Source organism: Trichechus manatus, unplaced genomic scaffold (assembly GCF_000243295.1).
Source record: "Trichechus manatus latirostris isolate Lorelei unplaced genomic scaffold, TriManLat1.0 scaffold00103, whole genome shotgun sequence".
Lineage (NCBI taxonomy): Eukaryota > Metazoa > Chordata > Mammalia > Sirenia > Trichechidae > Trichechus > Trichechus manatus.
In genome coordinates, this window is record NW_004444039.1 from 8537749 (window position 1) to 8552447 (window position 14699).

General features: G+C 43.7%; 1 protein-coding gene across 2 annotated transcripts in view; it reads left to right on the plus strand.

The window, feature by feature from the left end:
* The window catches only part of RNF144B (ring finger protein 144B), a 95736-nt gene that overhangs the window by 19819 nt on the left and 61218 nt on the right, over positions 1-14699 (plus strand). For both annotated transcript variants that reach the window (XM_023737489.1, XM_004382987.2), the window contains one exon: positions 789-989. In XM_023737489.1, the coding sequence (XP_023593257.1) occupies positions 825-989 (165 nt within the window). In that variant the 5' untranslated portion in view covers positions 789-824. The remainder of the gene's footprint in view (positions 1-788; positions 990-14699) is intronic.

Genomic DNA, 14699 nt, shown 5'->3' on the forward strand with positions numbered 1-14699 from the left:
GCGGTCATTGGCGGTAGCCAGGCACCATCTAGTTCTTCTGGTCTCAGGCTGATGGAGTCTCTGGTTTATGTGGGCCTTTCTGTCTCTTGGGCTCATATATTCCTTGTGTCTTTAGGGTATTGAACATAGTTCTACTTTGACACACATGGGTCGCCATGAGTCAGAACCTCAATTCATCTATAAAATGAATAGCCATCATGGTTGCAAAAGATTAAATGAAATGATGCACGTGAAGGAATGTGTGTAACATTGACACCCTATTTTTGAGTTTTTTTGTTATTTTAATCTGTTGAATTGATTGTAGTGCGGCAACTCCAGGTGGAATGCTTATGCATTAAAAAAAAAAACAAAAACCATTGCCGTCAAGTCGATTCCAGCTCCTAGTGACCCTATAGGATAAAGCAGAACTGTCCCATAGAGTTTCCAAGGAGCAGCTGGTAGATTTGAACTACTGACCTTTTGGTTAACAGCCAGAACTCTTAACCATTGCACCACCAGGGCCCTGCTTGTGTGTAGTGGTCTTTTAATTCCTATAGCTTGTGTGATAGGAATCAGGACAGTGAGGTTAGCTTCTGTTTCACTAACACTCTGCAAGGAGGTAACCTCTCTAGCCCACGGTTCCCAGAAATGCACTAGTTCTCAGAAATGCACTAGTTCTCAGAAATGCACTAGCTGTATGCTTAGAGATCGGCGAGGGGGCAGCTTTGCTCTGCTGGACCCTAAATGTGCTGGTTAAACAATAGCTCTATCAGTGGATATAATATTTTCTGCTTTACACCTTCCTGTAGGGATTGAGGAGACTGAAGAAGTGTCCAGACGGGCTGATGGGCTCAGCTGGTAGGCTCCACTGTCTCACCATGACTGCCAAAAACCCAACACCCAGAGACGTGGCTCCGGCACCCCTGGTCACTTGCAAACTCTGCCTTTGTGAACATTCTCTGGACAAGATGACCACCCTGCAGGAATGCCGGTGCATCTTCTGCACAGCCGTAAGTCTTCCTGGTGTGCGCTCCTCGTGGGGAAATACAAGGGGAAGTGTCGTAAAGTCCAGGATGCATTTCTGAGGCTTAGTGAGAAGTCAGAGTTTGCTAATAGATGATCCTGCTTTGTAAAGCATTTGGATCTGTTTCCAAATTTGCCTTGAATGGTAAATCAGATGTTTCCTGGTTTTTAGGCAAAGTATAATGTGTGTGTGTGTGTGTGTGTGTGTGTGTGTGTGTGTGTGTGTGTGTAATTTAATTACTGGTTGAATAAGCAGAGTCTTTCTGTTCTTAAGATTTTATCTAAGGAACAAAACAGAGTAATTTTTAACATGCCTGAGTTAACTACCACCTGTGAGAAGCTCACCAGGTATTTTTGAATGATGGAGAAATCAGGTAGCAATTTGTACTGAATTTTCTTTCGTTACACTTGCTCGTCTCCTACGAAGGACATGGTATATACAGCTGTTCTACATTATCGTATCTCTTTTTTATGCTTCTTATTCCACATAATGAAGACAAACCGTAGACATCGCCAGGATTTAGCGTGTCTCTTTTTTTCTGGCATCTGGCGTCAACATCCACAACCTTTATTACCGAGTTTCCCTGCAGGTTGGCTCTGCCACCATCACCAGTGGCTGTGGAGTCGGCGGGGACTCAGGGTGACCCCCTGAGTGTTAGGGTAGAACTGTGCTCCCCAAGGTTTTCAATAGCTGGTTTTTTGGAAGTAGATCGCCAGTAGACTGCCAGGCCTTTCTTCTGAGCTCCTCTGGGGTGAGCTAGAACTACCAGTGAACCTTCAAACTTTCAGCTGGTAGCCGAGCGTGTTACCCTGATAACCCAAACCCATTGCCGTTGAGTCAATTCCAATGCATAGCGACCCCATAGGACGGGGTAGAACTGCCCCATGGGGTTTCCAAGGCTGTAAATCTTTACGGAAGCAGACTGCCACATCTTTGCTGCTGGTGGGTTCGAACCGCCAACCTTTTGGTTAGCGACCGAGTGCTTAACCACTATGCCACCAGGGCTCCTAAGCTCATGCCGAGTAAGGGGCTCAGGAGGGCAGGCCCGAGGGGCTGTTGCAGTTGTAAGCAGGGCAGAGGAGCAGGCGTCTCCACCAAGTGTCTTCTGTGCTGCTGGGCCGGCCTGCCTCACCTGTGTCAGTGTGTTACTCTACAGGGAGTGAGGAATTAGCTACTTCCGTTACCTTCGGTTTCGCTTTGTTTCTGAGTGCTGTGTTCTGAAACATTATTGTCTCTGACCTTCTCACACGTTTAGGCCCCCTTCCCCACCCCCCAGTTAATCCTGGAAACAAATGAGTCAGAAGCAACATTTGGCTAAAACCAGGTTGGACATTTTGGCCTGAGGGCTACTGATGTTTAAAAGCAGGATATGGAATTCTGGTTTTGCTCTGAGATTTAATAGTGCAGAATTCAAGAAAGTATTAAGTGTGTGCATCAGTGTTGGGTAAAAAATACACACGTGTTGGGTGATGGTTGTACAACATGACTAATGTAATTGATGTCACTAAATCGTACACCTGAGAAATGTTAAATTGGCAAATGTTATGTTATATATATATTTACAACAATTATAAAAAGAATATACAAGTGGTATTGTGTTGTATTTCATATTCACAAGGAGCTAAGACTGACATTGTTTCAAGAGCTCTTGGTTCCTAATTAAAAAATAGCACAAGTGTAATAGTTATAGTTACAGTAATAACAACAAAAAAAAAGTAGCTGCTGAAGCTGCTTAGTTTATGTACGACCAAAAATCTCATGGGATTTGGTTTCTTGGTTTGGAGGTTTGGGGTCGTGGTTTCATGGATATCCCAGTTAACTGGCCTGATAACATGTTTAGTGCCTCTGGTCTACCTCCTACTTCAGTGCGTAGCGCCCGGGGTCTTAAAAGCTTGCAAGCTGCCATCCAAGGCACAACAATTGGTCTCTGTTCACCTGGAGCAACAAAGGAAGAAGGAGAGTCAGGAATTGGAGGAGGATATGGAATGTGTGGCTGATTGCCTCCATGAAAACTGCCTCCTTTGCCGTGAGACCAGAAGAAGTGGATGGTGCTTGGCTTCCATTTCTGAACATTTTGATCAAAGATTCCATAGAAGAATCCTGATCAAAAGGGGGGAAATGCAGAACAGAATTTCAAATTCTCATGGACTACAGACTTTTCTGGAGCCATGAATGTTGGATGACCCCCTGAAACTATTGACCTGAGATAATCTTTAAATCTTAAGCCAAAAATATCCCCTGAAGTATTCTTAAAACCAAGCAATAGTTTAGCTTAACTAGTAAAAAACGTCTGCCTTGAGCATTATGCTCTTTTAAGAACTATCTATATGGGATCAAATTGACAACAGCAACTCAAAAGATTAGATGGGAACCTTAGAGGGCAGTGAGTTTATGGTAATGGGGGAGGAACAACTCAGAAAAGGAGGGAGAATGGTTGTCCAAGAATGTAATCAGTGTTGCTAAAGGGTACATGTAGAAACTGTTGAATTGGTGTATGTTTTGCTGTGTATATTCTCAACAACAAAATAAATAGAATTTAAAACAAAACAAAAAACAATTACCTCTCATTTCTCCCTCAGCAATTAGTACAATTAGATCTTTCTGCCATTGGGACTCTTACATCCTCATTGTTGGGGAGTGCATGAAAGCACTGGGTACTTTTGGTATCCCTCCAACTTGAGAACTCTTTGTACCTATAAACATTAACCTTCCCTGGCTTCCTGTTACCCCGTTCCCTATTATCTGCCAAAGGAGTAGGCTTGTGTGTGTACAAGTACATTAGTGTCTGTAAATTTGCAATTGAAATCAGAATCACCTGAAACACTGCTCTTTTTTTTTTCTTTCTTTTCTTTTAAAAACTATTTTAAAATCTAATTCCCTCCCTCCGTCCCTCATTTTAATTTTCATTGAATTTAAAGGTATCAAATGTGTTTTGAGTTTTCAATGCTAGAAGGACATTTTTGATATTTTCTGATAAGCCGTATACTACTGATTTCCAGATTTAAGTGTGTGGGTGAAATCTCCAGTTTTTGCCTGAGACGCTTCTTGTGGTTGCCATATGAAAAATTGTTTTGCTAAAATTTTGTTTTCCCCCGGAGAAATGTCCAGATATAAAGGTGCTTCCGCTTGGTATGGTGCTATACTTGTCTCTTTTCGTAGATTTCATAAAGCTTTTGAAGTATCCTTTCCTTTTCCTTTCTCCCTAAGAGCCACCACTGACCCTTTTGCCAGGAGTTTAGATTACTTTTATTTTCAGTGTCACGGTGCTCTAACTCCAGCTCTAACCCAACCAACCCGTTTGTGTGATTGGCAAACGATTTAATCTTTTTGGACCTCTGGTTCCTCGTTTATAAAATGAAGGTGTTCAGACCTGGCACGGTGCTCCAAAACTCTGGAGCAGTGTACTCTGGGAGTGGCAAATGGACAGATGGTGAGTGTCTGACCTGACCACTGAGTGTTAGCCCACTCCTTCCCTGTCTTTAGGAGACCTGGCCTTTAAATGAAGGAGCCCTGGCGGCGCAGTGGGAAGCACTAGGCTGCCAACCGACAGGTTGGCAGTTCGAACCCACCAGCCGCTCCATGGGAGAAAGGTGTGGCAGTCTGCTTCCGTGAAGATTACAGCCTTGGGAACCCTATGGGGCAGTTCTACTCTGTCTTATAGGGTCACTATGAGTCGGAATCAACTTGACGGCAATGGGTTTGGGCCTTTAAATGTGTGTACCCCACAATAAGTGTGTTTCATGGGGCACCCCTCTGAGAAACAGAGATGACTTTTGAATAAAGTGTTCTGTAGTCAAATTAGTTTGGAATCTACTGCACTCTCTGTTGTCTCTTGGAGGACATGATGCATATTTGCATTTTAGAGGCTCTGCAAAATCCTGTGATTTGGAAAGCAGGGAGCCCCTGTTCACTTCTGAGGAAGCATGTCCACTTGACCATGCACCCTGTGTTAGGGGCACGCTGATTGACTTCCACACCTCCAGTGCTCTGAAGGATGCTGCTTTCAGTTATTTCATGTAGGTAATTCTTAACTTAAATGACATCCAGAGAAAGGAGTCTGATGGACATTGTGTCAAATAACCTATCAGTCTAATTTCTTGTTTAAGGAAGCTGAACGTGCTCTATTTTGAAAATGATTTCTGTTAGACTTTTTGCCCAGCTCTAATATACTGAAGAAAGTGTAGGTAAAGCAAGAGAAGCCGAACCTACTAGACAAAAATAGGCATGACTCCCACTAAACCAAAGCGGTTGCTGTTGACTTGACTCTGACTCATGGTGACCCCATGTGCCTCAGGGTAGAACTGTGCTCCATTAGGGTTCTTAGCTGTGACCTTTCGGAAGCAGATTGCAAGGCCTTTCTTCTGAGGTGCCTCTGGGTGTGTTCATACTGCCAGTCTCTTAGTTAGTAGTTGAGTGCTTAAATGTTTACGCCACCCAGGGACTCAGTGACTGTCACTAGCATGACTGAAATCATAGATCATTAGGTGCTGCCTTAGTCATGCAGTGCTCCTGTAACAGAAATACCACAAGTGGATGGTTTTAACAGACATTTATTCTCTCACAGTCTAGGAGGCTAGAAGTCCAAATTCAGGGCACCAGCTCCAGGGGAAGGCCTTCTGTCTCTGTCAGCTCACAGTTTAGGAGGAAGGTCTTTGTCTCCTTTCAGCATCTGTGGGCCCAGCATTCATTGGAGATCTCCGTGTGCCTTGGCCTCAATCTTCCACTGGGTCTAGGAGGTTCTCAGCACAAGGACCCCAGGTCCAAAGGATACACTCCTCTCTTGGCTCTTCTTTCTTGATGGTAATGAGGTCCCTTGATCTCTGCTTGTTTAATCTCTTTTGTATCTCAAAAGAGATTGGCTCAAGATACAACCTAATCCTGTAGGTTGTGTCCTGCCTCATTAACATATGCGTCTAATACTGCCTCATTAACATCATAGAGGTTAGGATTTACAACACAGGAAAATCACATCAGATGTCAAAATGGAGGATAATTACATAATACTGGGAATCATTGCCTCGCGAAGTTGACATATATTTTGAGGGGACACAATTCAATCCATAATGGATGTATTATGGAGCCAACAAAGCTGACGTTGTGGAGTTACAGAGAGTGGTGTTGCAGGATTACCTGTTCTGTTCTGAAGGTTCAGTATCACAGGGATGTTAGTCTACTAACGAATGCTATGCAAAAATTCTCTCTCTCTTTTCCCTGTAGATTTAATTAACTCAGATAAAAAATTCAAACATTCCTTTTCTCACTTCTGCAACACACTACAGATAATAACACACAATTGTAACTGAAGTGACAAAAATTTCACAAAAGTTATCAAAGCAGTGAAAATTTGGGGATTTGCTCTCATGAGCAATATTTGCCTCTCTGATTTATTTTGGATGCTATTCTGTCAGCCATGAATTAAGGAATCATGAAAACACAGTTGTTGCTTGTCTTTGAGACCTAGATAATTTCACCTGAGAAGAGTTGGTATGTTGGGCATGGTATGTTGGGCATGGTGTGTTGGGCATGGTGTGTTGGGCATGGTGTGTTGGGCATGGTGTGTTGGGCATGGTGTGTTGGGCATGGTGTGTTGGGCATGGTATGTTGGGCAGGGCCTATTTACTTTTCAGATTAAAGGCAGGATGTGCTGAGCAAAAAGAAAATAAAGTCCCACCAGATTCTTGCCTTTTTCCATTACGTTTTGTTGGCTCTTAGTTAGAACTCTTTTTACTATTCATTTCTCTGAGCCAAATGCGTTCTCCAATGTTTAAAAAGTGAGAGGAAATATAAAACTTTTTAGACCAAGCCCTTCTTTCCTTTAGGGCTTGTAGGGTGACCTTTAAGAAAAGTCCACATATGGCCTTGGAGACGTTTTCAGTTTGGGAAGATTTGTAGCGTGAGTGTGTGTGTGTGCATGTGTGCGCATGTGTGCACGTATATGTGTGTATGAGCGTATGCGCGTGGGGGTTGGTACATTTCACACCAAGTAAATTGCCTGCAATGGTTCGTTCCTGTATTCTAACTGATATTTGCATCGGGAAAGGGAATGTCATTTTCCTGCTCCCACCTCCCTTCCTCCCTTGCAATGTAGCATCGTGGTTAAGAGCACAGATATGCAGACAGGAAGATCCCGACTCCAAACCAGGCTTTGCCATTTAGTGGTGTATGGCTTCGGGCAAGTTCTTAGCCTCTGTTAGCCTTAGCTTCCTCGCCTGTAAGATGGCAGAAGGGAGGAGATGATAATTTCCGTCTAAGGCTGGCGTTGTTGCTGTTAGTTGCCGTCAGGTTGCCTCCCAGCTCATGGTGACCCTGTGCACAAGGAATGATCGGTTGCAGGTTGGATCATTATGCTCCATAGGGTTTTCGCTTGCTGAATTTCGGAAGTAGATTGCCAGGCCTTTCTTCTTAATCTGTTTTAATCTGGAAGCTCCACTGAAACCTGTTCAACATCATAGCTACACAGAAGCCCCCACTGACAGATAGGTGGTGGCTGCACATGAGGTGCGTTGGCTGGGAATTGAACCCGGGTTTCCCACATGGAAGGGAAGAAGGCTCTTGTTGTTAGCTGCTGTTGAGTTGGCCCCTGACTCATGGTGACCCCAGGTGTTATGAAGTAGAACTGTTCCATAGAGTTTTCTTGGCTATAATCTTTATGGAAGCAGAACGCCCGGCTTTTTCGTCCATGGAGCTGCTAGGTGGTTTCAAACCACCAATCGTTCAGTTAGCAACTGATTGCAAACCCTTGCGCTACCCAGGTTCCTTCAAGAGGGCTGTAGGGGGCATCAAATGAAAATTCCAGTAAAGCATTGAGCACAATGCCAAGCCCATAAAAAGTTGGTGTTATTATTATTCCTTTCATTCTTAAGTTCCATGAGTATACTGAGCTGGTCTGTCTCTTAAAATGCTTTAGAGAAAGGAAATCCTATAAAGATTTGGCTGGCTTCCTCATTTGCCTTTCATAAAAAATTGGATATACAGGTGACTTTAACCTCACTGCTATTCTGGGACACCCACAAACTATCAGTTAGGATAGAGAGAGAGAAATTTCTCTGTTGGATTTGTCCAAAGTGTGCTACAGCTGGATGCTTAAACTGAAGACCGAGAAGTAGGAAAAAACAAAATCAATACAACTTTGAAGGTAAATCCAGTTGCTGTTGAGTCCATTCTGACTCGTGGTGACCCCATGTATGCCAGAGTAGAATTGTGCTCCATAGGGTTTTCAGTGGCTGATTTTTTGGAAGTGGATCTCCAAGCATTTCTTTCGAGGGACCTTTGGATGGACTTGAACTGCCAACCTTATGGTTAGTAGCTGAGGGTGTTAGCCATTTGCACCACCTGGGGACTCCTTGAAGGTAATAGATGCTTACATTTCTAATGGATGTAAAAGATTGAGGTGATAGAATGTCTCAAGCTACCACTTAAAATTTAAGTCTGCTTACCTGAAGAATGTGGTAATAGAATTACTTGTTGGCCTCATACATTTGGTTGTATTATTTTGAATACCTTTTACTGAGCTCTCCCTGGAACTGCAGGAAATAACGAGACATCTTTCTCCAGTCCAATGTCACAGACCAATTTTCTGTCCTGATCCTCTGGTCGTATGTCTTGCCAGCCTTTCCTTGCCTGAAGCTCTCAAATTCTTCAGCAATCTGGGTTCCCATTCCAAAGATATTGTCTTCTATTTCTACTAAATGGACAGAAATAAATTCCACCAGTGCGAACTTCTATTATCCTCTTGCTTCCTGGCGTTATACTGGCTTGCCTGGTTGATTTTGTGCTTTTCTCTAACTCTGCCTCGGGAGAGCGACAGTCAGTCCGTGAACTTAGCTTTGTCTTTGCCTGAGAAATGACTTCAATGTACTTGCTGTTTATAACTCTGAAGGGTTTTAATGATACCGCTATGATGACATTTGTATTTATCAGTCAAATTACTGTTTTAAAATACCAGTGTTTTTTTAAATATACAATTCAGTGCTTTTCAGTGTATTTACAGAGTTGTGCAACCATCATCACAGTCAGATTGGGAACATTTTCATCACCCCCGGAAGAAACCTTGTACCTATGGGCAGTCCTATTCCCCCCTCATCCTCTCAGCATTAGAAAATCTCTAATCTACTTTCTGCTTCTGTAAATCTGCCTATTTTGGACATTGCATATAAATGCAGTCGTACAATATTTGGTTCTTTGTCGCTGGCTTCTTTCATTCAGCATACTTTTTTTCAAGGTTCATCCATGTTGTAACATGTATCAGCACTTTATTCTTTTATTGAATTTGTTAGCAATGATAAATACGTGTGTAACTAAGCATTTGCCATTTCCCTCACGTTCTTCCCACGTACAGTTCAGTGATAAGGTGTTCAGACTCTGTTTTTCTACCGACAACTGCGCTGCTGCGGGGTCGGGTGGCATCTGAGACATAAGAGGAAATTGTAGCAGCATGAGAAATGGATCCGAGATTACTCAGACAGGAGCTGGCTTCCTGGACCTATGCTCTCGTGTGTGCCTGATGCTTACCACTGCCTTATTCACGGAAAGTAGTAAATGTGGCATGAGAGGAACGAGCAGCAGAAGAAAACCATCCGGTTTAGGCCCCGGTGACTTTGGAGAGGGCAGTGGTGGTTCGGTGGTAACATTGTTGCCTTCTGCACGGAAGACCTGGGTTCAATTCCTCACCGGTGCACCTCACGTGCAGCCACCACCCGTCTGGCCGTGGAAGCTTGCGTGTTGCTATGAGGCTGTCATGGGTTGAGTTGTGTCCTCCCAAAAATACCTGTCAGCGTGGCTGGTCTTGATTCCCAGTGCTGTGCGATTGTGCACCACTGTGTCATCTGATGTGATTTCCTGTGTGTTGTAAATCCTACCTCTGTGACAAGAATGAGGTGGGGTTAGCGGCCGTTTTGTAGACTCAATCTGCAAGATTAGTCTACAGTTTAAGCCAGTCTCTTTTGAGATGTAAAAGAGAGAAGCAAGCAGGGAGACAGGGGGACCTCACACCACCAAGAAGACAGTGCCAGGAGTAGCATGTGTCCTTTGGACCTGGGATTCCTGCGTTGAGATGCTCCTATACCAGGGGAAGGTTGATGACAAGGACCTTCCCCTAGAGCCGACAGAGAAAGCCTTCACCTGGAGCTGGTGCCCTGAATTTGGACTTCTAGCCTCCTAAACTGTGAGGGAATAAACCTGTTTGTTAAAGTCATCCACTGGTGGTATTTCTGTTGTAGCAGCACTGCATAACTAAGACAGATGCTGAACGGGTTTCAACAAAGCTTCCAGACTAAGACAGACTAGGAAGAAAGGCCTGGTGATCTACGTATGAAAATCAGCCAGTGAAAACCCTATGGATCACAATGGTTTGATCTGAAACTGATCATGGGGAGGGCACAGCATTTCATTCAGTTGTGCATGGGTCACCATGAGCCAGGGGCTGCCTGGATGGCAGCTAACGAGCAGAAAGAGGAAGCTAGCAGGCAGATGAAGGCCCCCGATGGAAGAGCCAATGGGAAAGACCACACGCCTGAATTCTCTCCTCCCGTCAGCTGCTGACCCAGAGTTGTTTCAGGCCTGAGACTTCAGTCAAACACAGAGGTTTTGCTGGCCAAGTTCATGCACACTGATGGGGGTAGAGAAGTTAATCAGAAATATAGTGAAACCTCAGTTAACTGTTTCCCTCCCTTTAGTCCCATTGACAAAAGACTCTCCTTACTCCCTTCTTTTGAAAGACTTAATTTTTAACTATAAACGTAATACATACCTGTGTTAAAGCAAAATAAAAACCTCAAAGAGTACTGAATATATGACCAATTCACCTATACCCTCCTCCAGACTCTCTCCTGGTGTACAAACAAATATATAAACAAGATATGAATATATATTCATACATATCACTAAATAGAGAAATGAGATCTTTATCTATAGACACTTTAACCTGAATTTTACAAATTTAACGTGTTGTGGACATCCTTCTGTGTAAGGATTTAAGCATTGTATAGTTCTCCTAAGGAGCCCTGGTGGCACTCACCTGCTAACCAAAAGGTCGGCGGTTCAAACCCACCAGCCGCTCCACAGGAGAAAGATGTGGCAATTTCCTTCTGTAAAGATTAAAACCCAAATCCAAAGACGTTACTGTGTGGTCGATTCCAACTCATACCAATCCTGTAGGCCAGAGTAGAACTGCCCCGTAGAGTTTCCAAGGAGTGGCTGGTGAATTTGAACTGCTGACCTTTTGGGGTTAGCAGCCAAGCACTTTAAACACTGAGCCACCAGGGCTCTTTCTGTAAAGATTACAGCCTTGAAAACCCTATGGGGGTGGTTCTGCTTTGTTCTATAGGGTCACTGTGAGTCGGAATCAACTCAACAGCAATGAGTTGGTTTATTTAATTTTTTTATTTTTTAAATTTTTATAGTGTTCCATTCTCGCTTCTGAGAAGCACTCGGTCTGTGTTTCTTCCAAGACACTCCTTGGAAGCAAGGATGGCGAGACTTTGTCTCATGTACTTTGGACATGTTATCAGGCATGATCAGCCCCTGAGAAGGAGGGTATTATGCTTGGTAAAGTAGAGGGTCAGCAAAAAAGAGGAAGACCCTTGACAAGATGGATTGACACAGTGGCTGCAACAATGGGCTCAAGCGTAACACCGATTGTGGGGATGGCGCAGGACCGGGCAGGGTTTCGTTCTGTTGTACGTAGGGTCACTATGAGTCGGAACTGACTTGACAGCACCTGACAGCAACAGCAACATAGTGTTCCACGGTTGGCTGTGCCAGAATTCTTGGTGGGCTAACGGACTGTTAGGTGGCTTAAAGTTTCTGCTTTTATAAATGAAAATTCTTGTATACATATGTAAATGTGAACATATATCTCTCTAGGATAAATTTCTAGAAGCAGCATCGCCTGGGCAAAATGCATGTGCATTTAAGTGGATATGTGTTGCCAGATGACCCTTCCAGACTGTTGCACCAGCTCACCCATCCCACCCACAACGTTGGAGAGTATCTTCAGACTTTTCACCTTCTCTAATCTGACACGAGAAAAGGACCTATCTCATTGTTTAACCTGCGCTTCCTCTTTGAAGGAGAAAGCACGCTGTAGCAAAACAAGCTCATATCATGAATCTATCTTGAAAAAAAAAAAGCTATATCTGATGCCAGGACGGTTTCAGCTGACTTTACCTCTTGATATTCACAGTGCTGTCAAGTTAGAAAAATGTGCCCTATCTAGAAAAGTATTGTATGCGTTATTGTGACTGTGTGCTGTTGAGTCTGTTCCAACTTGTAGCGACCCTATGTGACAGAGGAGAACTGCCCCGTAGGTTTTCTTAGGCCGTCAATCTTTACAGGAGCAGATTTCTGGGCCCTTCTCCCATGGAGCGGGTGGTGGATTCGAACCACCGACCTTTCAGTTAGCAGCTGAGCACGTAACCATTTTGCCACCAGGGCTCCTTCTTTGACACATAGCAGACATAAACGAATGAAAAAAACTAATGTTCATTCTGGTGGCCCTAAGACAATGAGAGATACTTTCTCACGAAAAAGTTTATGTTCAGTGTCAATAGTTCTTACTAAATAAGAAATGGAAATTTTAAAACTTTAGCCAAGTTGAAGCCAAAAAGGTTGTGAGTTAACCAGAAAGTCCAGTTAACCCTAAAACCCCATTTTCTAAACACTTCAGTTCATCAGGTTTGGTTACATATGATTTATGGGATGGATTCCAATACGTAAGGTATTTCTTTGAATCAGGTTAGACACAGTCAGTGGCTCATTTCCATGGAAATAGCTCTGGGTTAACCAACAGCCTCAGTGGTTTTAAATGACTTCCCACCCACCAGTGAGGAGGTCCCTCTCGTTTGGCTCTTCGGGAAAGTGTGTGTGAATTAGCAGCTGCGTCAATTTAGGGTGTTCGTTCAATCTCTGACCCTGATGTTACTCGTCTATAAAGCAATCAAGGCAGGGGAAACAGGAATATTTAAGTACCTACCATGTAATAGGTACTATGCAATGGTACTAATTTTTTTGTTAAATTTACTCTTACCTTCCGTTTTACACATAAGGAAACCAGATGCAGAGTTACGTAACTTGCCCAAGATCTGTACTTTTAATTCCTGGGTCACAGAGTCATTTGGGCGAAATAACAACCTCTGTGAAAGTACATGATGGACTGTCTGGCACATTGTACGTACCCCTTAAATTTTAGCTGTTAGCATGAACAATGGATAAAGGCCCATTTTAGGTTTTTATGATCCTACCTGTAGTTTCCAAAGCTTGACAATGGCTTACGTAAATGCAAAACTGACAATGGTTATTGTTTCTGTGTACAGAACAGTTTCCTCGGTACAAAGAACGTGTTAAAAGCGACTGATTAGAAAAATCCAAGGAGTTTTCCAGAGGGCCCCAAACCAAAAAGTTGCCATCCAGTCACTTCCAGCTCATAGCGACCCTATAGGACGGGATAGAATTATGGAAGCAGACAGCCACATCTTTCTCCCATGGAGCATCTGGGATTCGAACCACTGACCTTTTGGTTAGCTTCTTCCAGAGGACAGAGAGTGTGTAATCTGAATACACTGGTGGCCACGCTCCAGATTGAAGGGGCTGAGCATCTGCCGCGTGCTGTGAACTTTGAGCTGTGTGATTTCACCAAGTCATTTGAGGAAGCCAAGACTGAGAGACGGAGAGGTGTGGTTCACCCAGCTGGAACTCCGTGAAGTCACGACGCAAGCCCAGGTCTCCTGGCTCAAAGCCCAGTGTTCTCCCACCGACACCTCTTCCTCCCCCCCCCATTAGGTTTCTGGAAGTTATTTGTGTTCCCAAAAGGACCTCAGTCTAGTGGCTGTTCCCGAGTGTCTCCTGGGTGCTCAGTGTAATGCAGCAGTCACTCTAAAGCACAGAGACCGTTCCTGCAACTGGAAAAAAAAATTTTCTAGCTCTGACGTCTTCTCTTCCGAGGTGATGGTGGTCGTTAGCCACCGACGAGTCAGCCCCCAACTTCTGGCGACCTCACGTACAAAGGAGCAAGACCCTGCCCAGCCCTGCACCACCCCGTGATCGGGTACAGATTGCTCCGTTGTGATCTATAGGGTTTTCATCAGCTGATTTTTAGAAGTAGATCACCAGGCCTTTCTTCTTAGTCTGTCTTAGTCTGGAAGCTCTGCTGAAATCTGTTCAGCATCATAGCAACACGCAAACCTCCGCTTACAGACGAGTAGAAGCTGCGCATGAGGTGCACTGGCCGGGAATCGAACCTGGGGCTCCCGTGTGGAGGGCGAGAATTCTACCACGGCACCACCAGTGCGTCATTCTCCGAGGCAGTGTGGTTAAATACTAGTTATTTTAATATGGAATGGTGTTTACCTTTGAAAAACTAAGTTTATAGCTTATAACCTTCAGAAAGAAAGGTAGCATTTTCAAGTTGTAGATTCCAGTATTTTCTCATGCTTTAGTTCTAATAACATGGAAATCATTGTGAGGTACTGGGAAAACGAGCAAAGGCTGTCTCAATTAGACTTTTTTTTTTTTTAATTGTACTTCAGGTTAAGGCTTACACAACAAATAGTTTCTCATGAAACAGTAGTACACATACTGTTTCATGACATTGCTTAACAACCCCACAACATGTCAACACTCTCCCTTCTCGACCTTTTTTTTTTTTTTGGTGAAAATACACATAGCCAAAGATACACCATTTCAGAAATTTCTACATGCA